General features: G+C 46.8%; 1 protein-coding gene and 1 long non-coding RNA gene across 9 annotated transcripts in view; one reads left to right on the top strand and one right to left on the bottom strand.

Annotated features, from left to right (window-relative positions):
• NAV2 (neuron navigator 2) overlaps window positions 1–19,019 on the bottom strand; it is a 404,334-nt gene that overhangs the window by 62,845 nt on the left and 322,470 nt on the right. For 3 of the 8 annotated variants that reach the window (XM_032241072.1, XM_032241073.1, XM_032241074.1), the window contains 6 exons: window positions 17,282–17,420; window positions 8,857–9,148; window positions 7,168–7,870; window positions 3,685–4,152; window positions 2,984–3,049; window positions 1,559–1,603 (listed from right to left, as the gene is read on the bottom strand). In XM_032241072.1, the coding sequence (XP_032096963.1) occupies window positions 1,559–1,603; window positions 2,984–3,049; window positions 3,685–4,152; window positions 7,168–7,870; window positions 8,857–9,148; window positions 17,282–17,420 (1,713 nt within the window). The remainder of the gene's footprint in view (window positions 1–1,558; window positions 1,604–2,983; window positions 3,050–3,684; window positions 4,153–7,167; window positions 7,871–8,856; window positions 9,149–17,281; window positions 17,421–19,019) is intronic. The other 5 variants (XM_032241067.1, XM_032241066.1, XM_032241071.1 and 2 more) reach the window with 2 other exon arrangements.
• Window positions 3,817–13,484, top strand: LOC116525271. The gene is made up of 2 exons (XR_004257646.1): window positions 3,817–3,906; window positions 10,613–13,484. It is a non-coding gene; the product is annotated as an uncharacterized LOC116525271 (long non-coding RNA).

Genomic DNA, 19,019 nt, shown 5'->3' with positions numbered 1-19,019 from the left:
AAGTGGCCAGGGTACCCTTGGACTTACGTATTATGAAGTGACTACTGATTATGTACATAGAGGGATTCCTTGAGCTTAGGGAAAGATGCCGTCGGTGTGTTAGTACTGGATGCTCATGTGTATGGAGTGGCTGAGCTAGACAGGAGGAGTCAGAGGGAGCACAGAAATGCTTCTTCCTTAATGTTTTTACTATATCTGACAGATATGCAACTTTCTAGGACACATCAATTGCCTGACAATAGCCTGTCATATATCTCTATTCTGAATTTTTAAAAAACCGATGCTACATAATTTTGATAGGCTAGATGTGCCGCAGAAGTATATGCGCCATTTCAAAATGTTAACATTTGGAGCTTAGCTTCCTCTCAGGGCACCAGTGGGGCATCAAAATCAGACTCACAGTGAGAGTGGACACGATTTAAGCACCTGGCATGGCTGTTGACAAGCAGCTCACAGGCACGACTGAAGCTGGTAAGCACAAAAGGCCTTGCCAAGGCCCCCTCTAAGGCCAGGCTGCTCAACTCCCTCCTGTAGGACAACTTCTGGGAGATTCTAATACTTTCTTAGATTCTTGTAATTGGCTTTACTCAGGCTCCCATTGAAAGGAAGCATTGATACCTACCTCACATTACTGTTCAAAATGCTCTCAGTCTTAAGAGCTGCAGGTTATGAACTACAGACATACATGACAGCAATGAAACATTTCATTCCAAGTTCCATTTTATGCGAAAGCACTTAATGCTTAGTGCAGGGTGAAGCTGATGCTACAAAGCACGTGGTGTTTAGAAAGCAGGAGAAATGACAGCTGCAACCATCAGACAGCAAGATCATGGGGGCGGCGTTAGCAAACTGAAGCTTCTCTGACTGGCAAAGTGATGTAGATGGTGTGAGCAATGCTGACTTATAGCATCTTGTTTTGCCAGGACTAGCACCAAAAATGAACTGGAGCCACCACTTACTAGGAGTGGAAGACAGTCCTTCCTGGGAGTCTTTTATTATCCACCAAAAAATGATCACACCCATGTCTTGTTGGGCATTGAAAGTAAACCAATTTTCCATTAGAATATATAGACAAGTGCAAAGTATCTGTCTAGCTATTTTGTACCGGCAGAGAAGTTAAATATTTTCAAATCTGGGGAAAATATTCCTCTCCTGTGCTCTTGTCCTAGCTTACAAATCAGTATGCTATAAGTCATGTCCTTTCTCTTAGAAAACAGCCATGTAAACAGAATGGTCACGGTGAAGTGCTCAGAGATTCAACCCACTGGTCCCAGAAGTAGCAGTGACTGCTCCTTGGGCTTGCCCAGGGATGTTTTTCATGAGATGGTTTTACCACATGAAGCCTGAAAAAGCACAGCCCCTGCTCAAGCAAATAAGCAGACAAATGGAGAGTGAGAACGAGAGGGTGCAAGAGGAGCCATCATCCAAGAGGTCCTGCTGTGGTGGTCAAAGCGGGGACCCCAGTCCAGCCCAAACCCCCACCAGCCATGAAGGAGCCACACAGCCAAGCTCCAAAGCCACAACAGATGGCACAGATGCAAGGAGGAAACACAGATACCTGAGTCCTTTCTTAGGCAAAGTGTTCCTATCAAGGTGCGGGTCACTGTAGGAAAGTTAAAACAAAAATAAGAACTTCAGAGCAGCACAGGAAGGCAGGAAGAGGGAGAGCTAGGGAGGGGGCTGCAGGGCCCTGGAGAAAGAGGCACACATCACCAGGAAGTGCCTTATCCAGCTAGGCATGCAATGCAACACATCCACATCCACGGAAAACAAAAGAAACCCAATCCTCAGCCAGAGCTGACACCAGCGCATACTTTACCCCAGGTCACCAGGAGGCCTGAGTCCCTTAACCCCAATTGTTCTTCCTTTTCCACAGATTCAAAGCAAAACTCAGGGGTTGCCCTACCCCAAAGCAGAGGTCCCGTGCCTTCTGCTGCCCAGGGGCCCTCTCTGCACCAACACAGCTTCTCAGAGAGCAGGATGCCCGCTTCTCTGCACCCCTAACTCTGGCCCGCCCCCTAAATCCCACTAGCAATGACTTCAAGTGGGAGAAGGGACTTGTTGGAGGTTTCAAGAGGCCAGCAGTCTGCATATTTGGAATTCATCTGTAACGAAGTGAATTCCAGGTCCCTCTCAATTTCTGCGGCTCAGGCATAGCTAGGAGCTGAGTCCTGGGTGGGGCATGTTACAACTTGCTGGCTGATAAAGTCAAAGCATTTGGATTTCCAAAGACCAACAGTTTAAAGGCTTGGTTTGTGAGCTGACAAAAACAAAGTTTTCTCTGTTGGTGGGGTGAAGGCTTTTTTTTTCTTCTTCTGGCAGGAGACAACATTGCCTGTTATGTTTGGCCAAGTCATCGCTCCCCCACAAATTTAAGGTCAGTATCCATCTTGAGGCCCACCCACAGCTGGGGGCAAAGACAAGCATGTACATTCATAAAGTCTTAACACTCTACATATTCTTTTTCATTATCATCGCAGGAGATGGGCACACAGAACACAACAGTCTGCAAGACATAATGAGCCAAACTGCAGCAAAGGATTTTGAAAGGGAGAAGAGGCAGCTGCTTGGGGAGCGGTAGACAAAGGTGAGGGCCAAGCTGCACAGTGGGTGGCAGGTCATTTCTGGGCTTGGGGATGGGGTGGCGAAAGGAATGGGAAGGGAGCTCAAAAGCAGGAACATGCCACCGGAGGCCACAAGAGATGCAAGTGAGAGCTCCGGCTGCCCCAGATTAAGCATCAGGGTTTGAGGTCGGCTTCCCAAAATGGGAATGAAGGGGCCAGCCCAACTCCATCTCTCCCTGGGTGTTAGCAGACAGAGGAATAGACTCTCACTGGCATGTCCATGTGTCACAGAGTACACTAGAGCCACAAACACAAGCAGGAGCCTTAGGCCAACAGCCTCGCACAAGACATCTGGCTTGACAACGAATGGGCAGAAGAACCTAGAGGCTCGGTGGGTCCCCGGCCTGCAATGTCATTACCTGTCCTGTTTCCTGGGCAGAGTACTTCTGCAGAACTTAGGGCTAGCAGCAGGGGAAGAGAGAGGGCTAGAAGTCCAGGCAGGTAGAAAACAAGAGAAGGAACATTAGCTTGGAAGAAAGGAGAGGTGCTGTTATATACATTTTTCTCATTCCCCATGCTGATCCTTGCTTTCTTCCCTAGGTGCAGAAACTGGACACCTTTATCCCTGCTGTAGTGAAATCCGGGGCTCTGAAAACACTTTTAATTTCTTGATTTCCTATCAATATGGGAGAAGGGTGTTTGCCACGATGACAACACATCTACCCAGCCGTCTAAAGAACATCCTACTACACACTCCATGGCTGTACCCAGTCACCTACTCTGCTTGCACAATTACAAGGGGAGGTAAAAGAAGGTGTTGATGAACAAACAGGATAAAACTGAAGGATTTCAAAGGCTGAATGCCATTTCAAATGGTAGCATAAACCTGCCCCCAAGAGACTGAGCAGCTCCAAGCACCAAGAATAAACAGAGGAAAAGATAACAGGAAGCAGAGCCAAGCTTGATCCCATCCCAAACTGGCTGCCTCGTGAAAGACAGCAGTAATTAGAGAGAGACATCTCACAGGCAAAGGCTGTTCGACATTTGGGACACCTAAGCTAATCTTTTTATTTTGGAAGGGTGACTTTCTGAGAAAGACAGCCAGAGGCACAGCACCAACCTTTCTGACAGTGTGGTCTTCACACTGTTGGTTCTGACAAAGGGAGTCAGGGAGTCGTCCTTGGAGGAGGCGATGAGGCCAGTGGAAGAATTGTGGCTGGGGCCCCCTCCACTGCTGAGGGAGATGTCGATGGACTCACAGCTGGTGTGGAGGCTGCTGACAGACTGGAAGCCCAGGCCATCCTTGCTAACTGCGGAGGAGCTGCTGGCGTTGGTGCCCCAGGTGAGGCTGTTGGAAGGGCCCGAGTGGGCTGAGCTGGGGCTGGAGGCTAGTGGAGACTGGTTGAGGTCCACATTCTTGCTGTAGAGAGGACTGCTGCTCCCACTGCTCAGGACGCCACTGCCTGACGGGGAGTCTAGATTACCTTGCTGAGTCATGGTGGCATGAGGATTGGAGATGACCACCGAAGTTTTCATGTTTTCAGCTGTGGCGATGGGCACTTGCTTGGCAGGCTTCCCACCAAAGAGTCTGTGAAGAGACAAATGATTGTGTAGGTTGAACACCCAGTGCCAAGAGGCACCAGACTGTTAAAGAAGGGAAGGACAGAGGAGTTGGTGAGAATTCTTGCGGCAGGAAGCACAGCCATTCCTGCTGAAATGGCTAAAGGTGCTTCAGGGGAAGGTCGGCCATAAAGTGGGCCTGGACACTAGTGTATCAGATAGCCGTCTTCAAGTTCTAAGCTGCAGTGAAGATTCTTACTCTATCTGAGCTAAAGACCCATGAGTAATAATTTTCTAAAGGCCTATCCACGTTACACTGGGCCAAGATCTTACTTCCCTTTTTTTTTTTTCAATAAACAGATTAACTAGAAAATTGCCCTGGCCCAGGAAACATCCAGAGGGAAGATAGTTGTCTTCATTGTCTTGGTCTCCATGACCCTAGGCATAAAGCAGGCACACAGTTTATGACAGCTTAACTCTTTTTTTCTTTTTTTGAGATAGAGTCTTCGCTCTGTTGCCCAGGCTTGAGTGCAATGGCATACTCTCGGCTCACCGCAATCTCCGCCTCCCGGGTTCAAGTGATTCCTCTGCTTCAGCCTCACTAGTAGCTGGGATTACAGGTGCGTAGTACCACGCCCAGCTACTTTTTGTATTTTTAGTAGAGACAGGGTTTCACCATGTTGGTCAGGCTGGTCTCGAACTCCTGACCTTGTGATCTGCCCACCTCAGGACAGCTCAACTCTAAGGGATTTAGTTTCTTGACCTCTGAGCACAACACACAGAATCAAGAGCATCAGTCTAGATCTGGAGGGGGCCTGGGAAAAATACCTTCAGAGATGTCTCCACAATAGAAAGCGTAACTTGAAAGATGTAGCTTTTGAAGCCAGAGCGCTTACTTATCCAATGACATACATGGAAATCTTTCTGGGTTCACAAGACATCAGACCAGATACACTGGGTGTGAACTGTGTCTCTGTGACAGACACACAGAAATGCCATTCTATGACATCTCCCCTGATCGTGGCCAAAAATGTGCCATCAGACTACAGTGAATGACATAAACGCCCTCTCTTCCACTGGCAGAGAACTCTCTGAAAGAATGTTAAAATTATCTTAAATTCAGATAATTGTCCACATTCTAGTAATGCAAAGGCTTTACTACACTCATTAAAACCCGCATGGAGTAAATATCTCAGTGACAACACTACTATGTATTCTGCCATGCACATTGTTTTGGTGCTCACAGTGGTGAGAGTTTGATCTCTCTGTCCTCTCCAAACAGTCCTATAAATTATCTCAAGTATTGTAAAGACAATCAATCAATCAATCCTTACTACAGTGTGTGGTAGCAGAAGGGAAACACTTTGTGACTGGTGACAACCAGGGAATGAAAGCTCCTAATGTAGAATCTTGGCTTTAGAATACTTATATACTTCCAGTGATGACAAAGACCTCGTTACTTCAAAGGGTGCCTTGCTCCATTGCCAAGCACTTTCAATTATTAGAAAACCCAAATCTCATCCACGTTTTTTTTCCTGACTTTTGGATATTGCTCCTCATCCTACTATGCATGACTATATAGAAAAGTCTAATCTTTTGTCTATTAGTCCTTTCAATCATTTGAAGAGCATTATCTATCACATTTCACCTAAGATTTTTCTCTAATACACATCAAGAGAACTGAGAACACCTTAACGATTTAGGAAAAAATGTAATTTACCAGGAATTGGCTGAAGGTCTTCAATGCAGAGCCCCAGGAGCTGCATGCATTTTCAAGCATTCTATTACACTAGCCTCAGGGTCTAGTAAAATGCCTTTGTAGTTAGTAAAGGAAATCTATAATACCAAAGAGTGAATATTACATATAATACTTGAGGCAAGAAACAGAAAATTTTCATTTACAAGGCAATCTGTTAAAACAACAAAGAGCAGCCCAATAGACTTACCCCGGGAAAAAAAAATCATTACTGAAATTCTAATAATCAAGTCTAGGCAAAGAACAGTGAAGTGATTCATTATACCTTTCATGTGGAATGCTTCTTCTGAAGTCTTTTCACACATTCCTGTTCATCCCCAAATATGTATGTGTGCATATAATTTTTATTTTCTCACTGCTTGATTTTCTTTCCTTGGGACTTTTTCTTACGATAAGAAATTTCCTGGGAAGGTAGGATGGACTGTAAACCATGTAGTTGTAGTTTGAGGATGGTCCAGTGTATATTATAATCAGGTAAAAAAAGGCAAAAGTTGAATAAATTTATTAAAACAAGTGAGTAATTTTTTTACATCTAGAGCTTCCACCCAGTGTGAAAAAGTGGGGAAATGATGTCTATTTAAGGTAATAGGAAATCAATTTATCTTTTTCAGAAATATTTCTTCTTTAAGAGGTCTGTGTGCGCGCGCGCACGCGCGCGCGTGTGTGTGTGTGTTAGGGAGGGGGAAGTTGAAATTTCAGACTGACTTGGAATTCTGTAGTAGTATAAAAGCATATGTGGGGACCCTGGGCTTTGTGAGTAGAGGAAGAAGCTGGTCAAGATCACTCACTGCCTGCCATAATGAGGAAGCTTAGCTGCAGAATTATTAACACAGGAAAAAAAATTATCTGCCCCCCTGAGCTACCCACCCAGGTCTAAGGGTGTATCAAGACCTCATCCTGGATGGTAGCTAACGTCTACTGAGTGTGTACTACAAGAGGACATGACTACAAAGATGCATCTTTACAAAAACTTTGACAAAAAAGTATCATCATCCCCATTTTACAGGTGAGGAAACTAAGGGAGAATTGTTAAGAAAGGTTATATGCCAGCTAATTAAAATGGAGCCAAGATTTGATTCCAAGATCACTGATTCCAGAGGCCTAGGTTTTTGGTCCCAACATGGGAAAATAGTCAACTGCAAAACTGCCAGCAGGATCTGACCAAACGGCTTTATTGGAGGACTGAAGTGGAGAAAAACAGAGGGTGCTTCAACTAAGAAACAGGAAATTACTAAATCCGCTCCCTGTATTCTGGTTCTGTTCAGCATCATTGACATACTCACTCACCTGCGGAGTGTGGGAGAGGCCACATCTGGGTACTTGGCTCCAGGCTGGAGAGTGGCCTGAGCTGGACTGGACATAGGCTGGGCTGCTGGGTTCACTTTCACCGAGTTACAGGAAGCCACGCTCTCGTTGTCTGATGATATGCCTTTCTCCTTATCTGTCTGGTTGATCAGGCCTGGTAGAGAGCTGCCTAGGGCTGTTTTGGAAGGCTCCCTCAGTTTGGGCACTGGCAGGCCTGCAGACTTGCTGCTGATGTTGGAATCTATGCTGCTGGTGCTAGACCTGTTCCCAGCCCCATTCCGGCTGTTGGACTTACTGGGCCTTGGCAAACTCCGGTACTGAAGGTTTGTCCGGGAGCTGAGGGACAGATACCCGTCGTCCTGATTCTGAACCCCGTCCATGCTTGACTTCCGACCAGCAGACCTACTGACGAGTGCTGACGACTTTGGGATTTTGCCCAGTGTGGCTGACCTGCTGGTAACAGTGGCCCCGCTGGCTGTGATCATGGCCAGACCGGCGGCAGAACCACTCTGCTTCTTGAACCCAAAGCTGTTGGCATTGGCAGTGGGTGTCCTAGAGCTGCTGGGGAGGGGCTTTTTGGACTCATCACCACTGCTCCGGCCTGCATCTGATGGGGAGCGCTTCACCTGGGAGGCTTTTGGAGAAAGCCTTCCTTTCTCAGACACCTTTGCATCATCTGTTTTTCCTAAGAGAGAGATCAGCAAGATTAGCCTGCAATCCAAGAGTCCAGCTCATCCATCTCATCTGTTTAAGATGCTCCCCCTCCTCTGAAGAGCTGGTTCACTTTTCCCTTGTGGAGGCAGAGGAAACAGTTTTTTTTTTTTTTTTTTGAGGCGGAGTTTCGTTCTTGTTACCCAGGCTGGAGTGCAATGGCGCGATCTCGGCTCACCGCAACCTCCGCCTCCTGGGTTCAGGCAATTCTCCTGCCTCAGCCTCCTGAGTAGCTGGGATTACAGGCACGTGCCACCATGCCCAGCTAATTTTTTGTATTTTTAGTAGAGACGGGGTTTTACCATGTTGACCAGGATGGTCTCGATCTCTTGACCTCGTGATCCACCCGCCTCGGCCTCCCAAAGTGCTGGGATTACAGGCTTGAGCCACCGCGCCCAGCACAGTTTTTATAAAAATAATACAGTCTACGAATGTACTGTGAGCCTTTTAGGAAATATCAATGATTTTACTCATTTGCAAAGCAGTCTAAATTTACACAGGAAAAAGCAAAGCCAGCCAATCACTGATCTGTTTGGGGGGAAATAACCCCCTGCCTTTTCTGATCTTTCACCCTCTGTCCATTAAAAGGGGATGGTGATATAGCTGTCCTAGTTTATAAATATCCCCTAAATCAGGGACAACATGAACTCAACATACCCACAGCTCATAAACCCATGCTCTTGAATAGCCTGAACTAGTTGCATTAACTCTCACCCAGTGTCTAGTTAAACGAATTCAGTATGTGTCAGCAGTGGAACCATCTTCCGAGCTGAAGAGGCTCCCATGCTTACTTATTTCCACTTAGAAAAAGGTGGGGATGTGAATATTTATTTAAGCTCGTTATCAGCGGAGTATAAAATCCTGAGGCAACATAGGTAACATCAAGTCCTTGCTAGAGTTAACTATGGTTTTGGTTTTTAAAATGACAACCATAGGGCCAAGAGCACTCTGGCCTCTTACCAGTTCCTGGGGTCTTCAGTGCACCTGCTGGGGCTGACGGCTTCGTCCTTGGCATGGTGATGCCCACCTGAGCTGTCATGCCTCGCCGCCATGAGCCTGTCTGGGAGATGACGGGATTCTTCTTGCCCGACGTGCTTTTGTCGGACTCGTCAGACACGTCAGAAGGATTCCGCCTCCACTTGGAACCTGGCTCCATTTTTATGCCGCTGTCTGAGCCTCCGTCTGATTTCTTGACATCATCACCAGACCACAGGGAATTCCTCTCCACCTGTGAGTGCTTCTCAGCATCAGTCTGTGGACAGAGACTCTCTGAATTAGTCCTTTCCAAATCCTAGGCTGGGGAGCCCCTCATTCCAAAGGCAAAAATGCCAGAACACTGGAGTAGTTAAGGGAAAAACAATCATTATTTTAAAGATGTTTGGACTTTTGTACTCTGGTTATCTTGTTAGAAAGCCTGATTTTTTTTTGTTGTTGTTGGTCCAAGAAAAGTAAATAATATCAATGTATCTTTAGAATGGAATGAGGTGGCTGGGCACAGTGGCTCATGCCAATAATCCCAACATTTGTGGGGGCTGAGGAGGGAAGATCGCTTGATCCCAGGAGTTTAAGATCAGCCTAGGCAATGTAGCAAAACCCTGTCTCTACAAAAAAATAGAAAAATTATCTGGGCATGGTGGCGCACACCTACAGTTCTAGCTACTCAGGTGGCTGAGGTGGGAGGATCACCCCAGGGAGGTGGAGGCTACAGTGAGCCGTGATTGCACCACTGCACTCTAGCCTGGGTGACAGAGCACGACTCTGTCTCAAAAGAAAAAAGAAAAGAAAAGAAAAGAAAAGCCAAAGAAAGGGGCCCAGGAAAAACGAAGGAAAGAGCTCTAGGGAGGGGAAGTGGCAGAGCAGATGGAGATGCGGTGGGAATTTAGCCACCACCTAGTCTCTGTCACTTGAACAAGCCTCCTCCAACTCTGGCGGCTGATCTCTAACCAGCATCCAGCCTCCTGGCCTGTTTCCCTGTGTTCTGCCTTCTTCCCATCACTCCACTCGCAGTGAGATCTTTGGATTTAACACGCCAAGCAAGGGAGCAAGGGTGGTTGCTGGTTCTACTCAAATCAGGGAGAGTCAGGAGCTGAGGGGAAGCACATCCTCAAATGGCACTTCCCCCAGATGCAGAGAGCCAACGGTGCCTGCTCTGACCCCAGCATCATTTATACACCACTGCTTTGCTCCCCTTGTGGGATTTTGTTCTGACAAGGGCTATAATTAGCCAGCTTTCTTTGGAAGAGTCCTGACCTGCTGGCCATGAAACCCAGAAGGGGACAGAAGTGTGACGTTAATGATCTCCTGCAGCTAAAAGGCATAAAAGCTGACCAGAATGCTTTGGAGGCCTCCTGGGGTATGAGGCCAGTTGGAGGATGTCAGTAGTGAGAAGCAGTACAGTAAATGGAGAAGGGAAGTCAGCAGCACTTTCAGGATGGGTACACTAAGATACCAGTCCCATTATTTGCAACGCTTAACTACCGAGAGTAGGCAAGATAGGAAATTAAAATGAACACCTGGCAAGAATCTGCCTAACGCCTGTCATCCGAGAGTGGAACATGCCCTCCTCCATGGACTACAATGGCTGAATGAGATAAAAGCTAAAAACAGCTCAAGTTTAATCGCCTTCCCCCACCCGCCCCAACCCCTTCTCCCCTTATGAATTTTCAATTTATCCATTACAGACACCTTATGGGTTCTTTCATTTGTTTTTTTCCAGCTAACTATTAGGTAACAGAGATATGAGGAGGACAAACTCATACTCCCTGGCTATGAGAAGCTCATCATCCATCTGTGGCAAGGGACAGAGAAAGGGGAGTTCCTACATGTGGGCACAGGGCAGGAGCTCACTCAAAGCTTGATGAGTGAATCATGAGCCAAGGAGCACATACTTTTCAGGCCACAACACACATTAGCAAAATTATCTGATCTCAGCCTCTATCTCATCAGGGAGGTAAGTACGTAAGAACTCTTATCTTTATCACAGTCTTACAGATGAGCAGAAAGTAAAGTTGCCCATTCTCTGTCCCAACTACCTCACCTCAGTTTCCTTCCTCTAAACACTTTCAGTACATTCATTCCACCAGAATTTACTCCAGGCCTGCTGTCTCTCAGGCACCAAGGAGGGTCAGCGAATCCGGGGATCAGACTGATTTCCCACCCATCATGGAGCTTACAATCCAGTGAAACAGGCAGGGATTTAATAAATAAAAACAAACAAGCAGGTAACTGTAGATTATGAAGACTATTATAAAGAAAAGAACAAAAAGTCTGAGAAAGAAATATAGACAGTGACCTAATTTAGATGACAATGATGGGGGTAGGGGACAGTGGTCAGTTCAAAAAGAAGTACCCTAAAGAATGAGAAAAAACTTACTTAGCAAAAGAAAAGTTCGAGGCAGAGCATGGCAGGGAGAGGGAAGTGCATGTGTAAAGGCCCTGAGGCAGGAAAGAACTTGGCTTTGGAACATTCACTTAACAAATATTTATTGGGTGCCACTACGTGCCAGGAAAGCTTATTTGCACTAGGAATACTGCAGTCAACAAGTATAAATCATTAACCTCATGGAGCTTACATTCAAGAACATTTTAACATATACTAATATGCTCTAAGAGGTACTGAAAACTCAGCATATGCCACATCCTGGGTTACTGCGTTATTTCTTCTTTTAATGTTCCCATACTTATTTCCCCCCAATCAAATTGTAACGATGCTGATAGTAGGATAACTACAATTTACTGAGCACTTACTATGTGCCAGGCACTAAGCTAAAGTGCTTGACATGTATCATTAAGTTTAATCCTTATCAAAAACCTATGAGGAAATTACAGTTCATAGTCTCAATTTTACATGACAAAACTGAGGCACAGAGTGAAAAGAAAATTTCCCAGCATACTGAGGATGCAGGGATTTCAGGGACTCTAACTGTGGAGCCCATGTTTTAACCACCATGCCACACTACCCTCCCTGAAGTTAAGCCCAGGGATATGAGACATTTGTGCATACTCAGTAGCACCTAATATCCATACCCAGCAGATTCTCCTTCCATACTGGCAGGCTCCCCAACCCCAGGGGAAGAGCAGCTCTTGCCTAGCCTCTGGGTGAGACTCGTAGAACTCCAATTTCATCAATGGCAGAGACAGAACACGCGTCCCTGGGCTAAGAATGTGGTTTGATTTTCTCTCTCTAGAAAGAGCAATCATCCGGCCATCACATCTCCCTAGCTTGGTCCAGGGTGGTTGCCTTCCCAGCTCTACTCTGAATCCTTCATAAGCTACGTGCTGGACCATATGGTGGCACCTGTCGGGATTAAAAAATGAGTAAGTCCAAGCCTCTCTGTTCCCAGCACTCACAATAGCGGGGCCAGCCAGCAGGACATCCACATGGGATGCACGAAGAGTTCTATCCTGTCTTCCCCTCCATGCCTCTGCCAGTTGTTCCCATCTCATTGGTATTTTCTTTCTGAAGGGTTTTCTTACTGCCTGTTCTTGAAAGCCGATATAGTCATCTGAGTGGGAAGGTGAGGAAAGATGCCACGAACAAGGGACTTCAGAAGGGAGGCCAGTCTTCTGAGAGCAAGAGGTGAGGCCTGAGGAGCCGGAAGCTTGGCATGATGTGGGGAGGAGTGTGGGCTTTGGGTCTGACAGATCTGGGTTCAGATGCTGGGTGCTGCCACTCACTGGCTGTGCATGACCTTCGAGGACACTGCCTCACTTCTCTGAACTTATTACCTCATGTATAAAACACAGATGATAGTAGGTCTCTTGTAAGAGACCTAAATTGGTGGTGGACTCAATCAGCTCAGTGTGGGGGGCGCTCACTAAACAGTGGTTCTTTTCATAACCAACTTTCCTGCCTCTGAAAATCCTCAGCACTCTATTGTCTGTCTTTAGCATTTATCCCACTTTCGTCTTGCATTCGGGAGAGCAGGTACTTGTCTCTTCTGCTACTGGGTCACAGGCCTTTGGAAGGCAGGGATGTTCCCTCCTTGTGCCATATCCCCTGCAGACCTAGATGCTGAGCTGGCTCAAGTTCGAGCCCCAGTGACCATGGAGATAATTATTGGCATCAACACCATCACCTGCCAGTCATCCTGCTAGGCACTGTGTCCATCTACATACATCCTGAACTCATTTGATCTCAGGCTGTGTTATTATCCACATTTTACACATCAGGAAAATATAAGGTGGAAGGGGAAAAGTAACGTACTCAGTGAGTGAGTAGAAGGGGGCACCCCTTCTCACCCCCAGCCAAACCCCATCCCTACATCCATACCAACATCTAGAGAGTTCTAGGGTCATTCAAGGCCACACAGGACAGGAATCCTTGCCACATAATTCTGAATTTTATTTCCCTGAGTAACAACAACAGAAAAAATGACATGGAATAATCGTTTTCCTCCGTATGTTATTAAACATTTAACGGGCATCGAAAATGAGAGGAAATCTTGCTGTGTGCATCTTTGCTCCTCGGCACCTGTGATGGTGACTTCCATAGAAGTGAGAGAAAACACTGAATGTATAGATGAATATGTGAGGGAGTCACTCTGCCACCAACACCTATCCTCAAAATAAAATACTGCAAAATAAGATGAGTTGCTTTGAGGCTACAAAGAAAGTACATTAAGAATGCAGTCAACCTTTAGTTACTGACTTGAACGGAGGCTGAAGGCAGATGAACAGCTAACCCAGGTGGCAGGGGCTGGGGAGAGAGGAAGGAGAGGAGAGGAGGGAGGAAGTGGGGGGAGAGATAAGAGAAATGGAAGGAAGGAGGAAGGTAACTTCTGAGCAACCACCCAGTCTCAGGCACTTAGAGAAGCATGCGCTGATAAAACGTTTCCCTGTTATTTTCACACTCACCCTTGGAGATGTGTCTAATTACCGCCATGTTACGGATGAAGAGGCAGAGAGGCTTGGAGCGGGTAATTAGTTCATCCAAGGATGTCATAGAGTGAGGAGTGCAACTCAAGACCATCTGGCTTCCAAGTCCACACCTTCTCCCAATGCCACAATCTGGTTAGCCAACCAGACTCACCAGCTCTCCTGGAGGCATTACTCAAGAGGCTCTTGGGCTTCAAGCAGGGGATTCTCTGCCCAGCCCCAAGGAAACAGGCACAGGAGCTGACACCGGACAGCTGGGCACCTGTGCTCTGTGGAGGGCATTCTCCATTGCTCCTCAATGTCCCCAATGATAGTAGAGGCCCTCACAGACAATGGAGGCCCTCCATTCCCAATGATCTGTCTCCTCCTCTTTCAATCAGCTACATAAGGTTGTTTCTTAGGTTTTCCAGACAATAACTTCCCTGTTCCTGAGATGCTTTAGTTATTTCTCAGAGGATTTTCAAACTGCAAAAGCTAGGCAGGCAACCTGTCCTTATTTTGCTTTCCTGATGGACACGATGAGCCACTTCTTCCTGCCTCTCCATGTCTTGCCTGGCAGACTGCGTGCTGCCCCCATTCCAGGGAAAACCAGTATGTGACAGGAACCCAAATGAGCCAGAGCACAGAAGGCGCAGCTCTTGGGAAGGGTGCAACGCACATCTTCCCATTGCCTGATGCTGCTCAGAGAGGAGTAATGGCCCTTAGCATTCCTCAGTGTGATATGAGGGAGGAGGGTGGGAGCCCGTGAATTACGCTGATTCAAATATTTTGAGATGCTCCCTGGACAGGAACAAAGAGAATGTCACTAAAAATCCATTTAAGGAAACCATTGCATAAGAAATCTTAGTAACTACTGGTGTAATCTGCATTTATTTTACTCTAACACCTACTTTTTTTTAGTTTTCATTGTACTATTTTAAACTCAGGTAGTCTTATAGGAAAAAAAACTTACCCAGGGACTAGCAAACCATTTACATCCCTTGAAATAACTTCTGATCTTGATCAAAAGGCATGTTTGTGCAGAATCCTGCAACCTTTTGTGGTGTGACATTTACAAGATGAAAGCAAAGAGCTGGTCCAAAGAGCTGGAGCCTTGGCATTGGCCAAATTCAACTGTGTCAGAGAGGAAATCATGTACAAATCCCAGGTGTTTATCAATGTGGAACCAGAGATTTCAACTCCAGCTTTGCAGGAAGGGAACAAAGACAAGGAAATTCTTCCAATACAGTGTTTTACTAGCTCCTCCTGCATCTCAGGAGCGAGCCTCTTCTACATTGTAAGTAAACAAGGGAAACCTCACTGATCTCTTTCTTTCTTTCTGCAGTACCTCTAATAGCCTGCCTCCTGAACATAGAAGCAGGTGGCCAATTCCTTGGTTTCCTCCTTAGTATCTAAGGACAGTCTGGTTGTTCTTATCTTGAATATACAATAAGTCTCGGGAAAAAAAATTAGTGTTCACAAGGAAAGAAAAACTGGACATTGTGAGATTTAAGATACGGTAGGTGGCAGGAACACAGCCTGGCTGGTCATTTCTGAATTGTGTCTAATCACTGACAAAACAGTGACCAGTTTGGGAAGTGTGGCTTAGGTTTCATTTGTTTGCTTTTTGTACAGTAAAATACACAAATCTCAAGTACATAGCTTAAATACATTTTAGAAAATTAACATACTTACATAACCACTGCTCAGATTAAGATACAGAACATTACCTATGACCCCCTTCTAGTCATATGGTAGTTTTTGTTTCTTAAAACAACTACCAGGACCTGCCATCACTAGATTGGGCTTCTGAACAATGACCAGAAAGTCTGGCTCAAATGAAGAATGCAAGAAACTGGGAATCCCAGGGGCAACACCTAGTGTATTTCATCAGGCGGCAAACGTTTTATTTTTTCCGTGGGACAGAATTACGCCAACACTCTGATACATCCTTTTTGTCCACCTATTGTCGAAGAGACACCATTAAAAGGAAAGAGATTTCCAAATCAGCTCCTATCTGTACGAAGTAAAACACAGCTGAGAAAGGAAGAGGCTATGGAAGGGAGTGAAAGGAGAGGCAGAGCCAGCTCTACCCTCCCCAAGGTTGCCCTGAGAGACTTGGTCCCAGATTTCCCCAAGAGTTCGCCCAAAAGAGCGGGACTCCCTACAAGTGGGAGGGATCAATCATGAAAAAGATTCCAGTCTACTATGCCAGTGCCACCACGGCTCACCAGTCCTTGCGCTGGTCAGTCCCAAACTGGGGACAAGCTGTGAGGATGACATTTTAGTTTGCCACTAGTAAAATGGGGTTTTTAGAACCATCCCTTGCCAATCATGAAGGAACACTCTGAGGGCCAGTGAACATGTCCACACGAAACTAGGCTGCATTTGAAATGTGAAATCTAAAGCCTTAAAGCAGGGGTGGAAAACTCCAGTGCCCTGGGGTCAGGCAGGTAATTTACTGAGTACAGCTGGCGGGCAGGTAGCAGCTGTGCACACCGGAGCAGGCGCGGCAGGTCTAACGGGGTTGGACGCTGGGACATCTGTTGATTGTCACCACATGAAGAATGTAGGTTCAAGGAAGCATTATCTTCCGTTTTTTCAAGAGCAACCAGAAAGGCATTCTCATGTGAAATAATGTAATTTTATTTTATTTTATTTATTTTTTGAGACAGAGTCTTGTTCTGTTGCTCAAGGCTGGAGAGCAATGGAGCCATCTTGACTCACTGCAACCTCCGGTTCCCAGGTTCAAGTGATTCTCCTGCCTCAGCCTCCCAAGTAGCTGGGATTACAGGCACCCACCCTCGCACCCGGCTATTTTTGTATTTTTAGTAGAGATGGCATTTTGCCATGTTGGCCAGGCTGGTTTTGAACTTCTGACCTCAGGTGATCCACCTGCCTTGGCCTTCCAAAATGCTGGGATTACAGGTGTGAGCTACCATGCCTGGACGGAATAGTGTAATTTTTAATATTTGACAGGAATCTAGTTTAAAAGAGGGGTAATACTGTGGGCCAAACAAAACGCATCAGCAGGGGAATGTAGCCCAGAGACCGAGAGTTCTCAACCACAGGTCAGGATATCCTGGCCTTCCGGTCCGAGGTTCTCCATCTTCATTTCCACCCCAACCCCCTTGAGGGATCAGACACGTGCCTCTAGATAGTAGTGGCTGGCTGAGGTAAAGAAGAGACACACACTCCAGGCTGAAACGGCTAAAGTCCAACAACCTTTTCTGTTTTGTTTTGTTTTTTTAAACAAATTATGAAACCGAGGTCCAGGGAGGAAGTATGATTTCATCAAGTCTACACAGTGAGGGTGGTGAAGCCTCCCTACTCCCTTGTCCACCACTCCCTGCCTTACCCCTCCCTCGTGGACAGAGGTCACAGTCAGGAGATGACAGCACAGGTGGCAAGAGGCTGGGCCTCATCTCATCAACCTGGAGATTCTGCTTGCCCCAAACGGCCCTCTTATCCCACAGGCCCCTGATGGCAGAGGCCGCTGGAGGAGCCTGGGAGGGCTGCTGTTCCTCACCTGCACATCCAGGTTTTTTCGAGAGGAGGCGGGTGTGTTGGCATAGGAGCTGATGGAGGAGCTGGTGTTGATGTCATCAGTGCTGAGGTTGTCTATGGTGTCACTGATGCCACTGCTGACGGAGCTGCTGTCGTCCCAGCTGCCAAGACAAACACACATCCTGAGCACCAAAGCCTTGGGCTGTACCAACTCAGGCTGATGACACAGACAAACAAACACCATCTCTGAAAAGATCCAACCTGTGCCATGAAGCCCCAGACAAAGCTCTTTTGCCTCAGATGTGACTCATCTCCATGCCAATCGCTGCCTAGGATTGGAAGCTGGGTGAAGAGACTGCCAGGACCTTCTCCACACTAAGTACTTCCACAGCGGAGGTGGCTACGGGCACTACCCATGTCCTATGCCATCCTCAACTTCATCCTGGGAACTTTATGAAAAACAATTTGTTCTTCCCAGGCCTAGTGGCAGAGTGGGGCAGTGAGTTTGGGGACTAGAGCTAAGGGCATGCAGGGAAGAATTCCACAGCAGTCCCCTCCGTCAGGTCAGGGGGCAGAAGAGCTGCTGTATGACTTCTCCGGCCTTCACTTCTAGAATGAAACACCAAGGGAGGGAAAGCAGCAATAGGCAGGAGAAACCTGTCAACTTGATTAGTAGCTCTAACTCGAAGAGTATCCCCAAACACATCTAAAATAGATGTTCTTCATTTCCCAACCCTGCAGCCGAGTGAAGTCAGTCGCAAGCTGCCTAAGTCCAATCTCCTAACAATGGCTCTTTGTTTCTTTTTTCTTCCTTACCATCTCCCCACCTGCCAATACCACCACATTTCATCCAGCACCCGGTGCTATCACCTTGCTTCCAAAACATATCCAAATGTGCACAGTTCTCTGCCCTCACTGCCACCCTGCAGTTCATGGTGCCACCTAGGTTACTGCTATAAGGCCAGCTGGTCTCTGTGGTCTGCTTCTACTCCCTGATGGTCCACCCTCCCCACAGCAGTCAGAATATCCTGTCGCTCTACTGCTTAATACCCTTGAGTTACCTGTCAGATACTTAAGAGTCCAATCTCTCTATACTGTCCCTCAAGACCCTCCGAGCTTGCCTCCTTCCCCAGCCCTGTTTCGCAATCCTCTCCATCGAGACTGGCTCTGATCACATGCACTTCTGTTCCTTCTAAGCCAAGATTGCTCTCTTCAAGGCTTTGTGTTGCTTGTCCCTCTTTCTGAACATCTGTCCCTGACTCTTCTCATCTTTCACCAGCTGAAGTTTTACCTACTCAGAAAAACAACCCCACTACCCATCAAACCTGTCACGCTCTGTCACATCACCTTGTTGCATTTACTCATTTGTTTGCTATGGGGTAGCAGATACATAGCAGGTGTTCAATAAATACTTGCTAATCTAGGGCTGGGCACAGTGGCTCATGCATGTAATCCAAGCACTTTGGGAGGCCGAGGTGGGTGGATCACCTGAGATCAGGAGTTTGAGACCAGCCTGGCCAACATGGCAAAACCCTATCATAAAAGTACAAAAAAAAAGGCCAGGCGCGGTGGCTCACACCTGTAATCCCAGCACTTTGGGAGGCCGAGGTGGGTGGATCACGAGGTCAAGAGATCGAGACCATCCTGGTCAACATGGTGAAACCCCGTCTCTACTAAAAATACAAAAAAAAATTAGCCGGGCATGGTGGCGCGTGCCTGTAATCCCAGCTACTCAGGAGGCTGAGGCAGGAGAATTGCCT

Source organism: Sapajus apella, unplaced genomic scaffold, assembly GCF_009761245.1.
Source record: "Sapajus apella isolate SASKATOON/1434 unplaced genomic scaffold, GSC_monkey_1.0 scaffold47, whole genome shotgun sequence".
Classification (NCBI taxonomy): Eukaryota; Metazoa; Chordata; class Mammalia; order Primates; family Cebidae; genus Sapajus; species Sapajus apella.
This window is presented reverse-complemented; position numbering and strand designations above follow the sequence as displayed.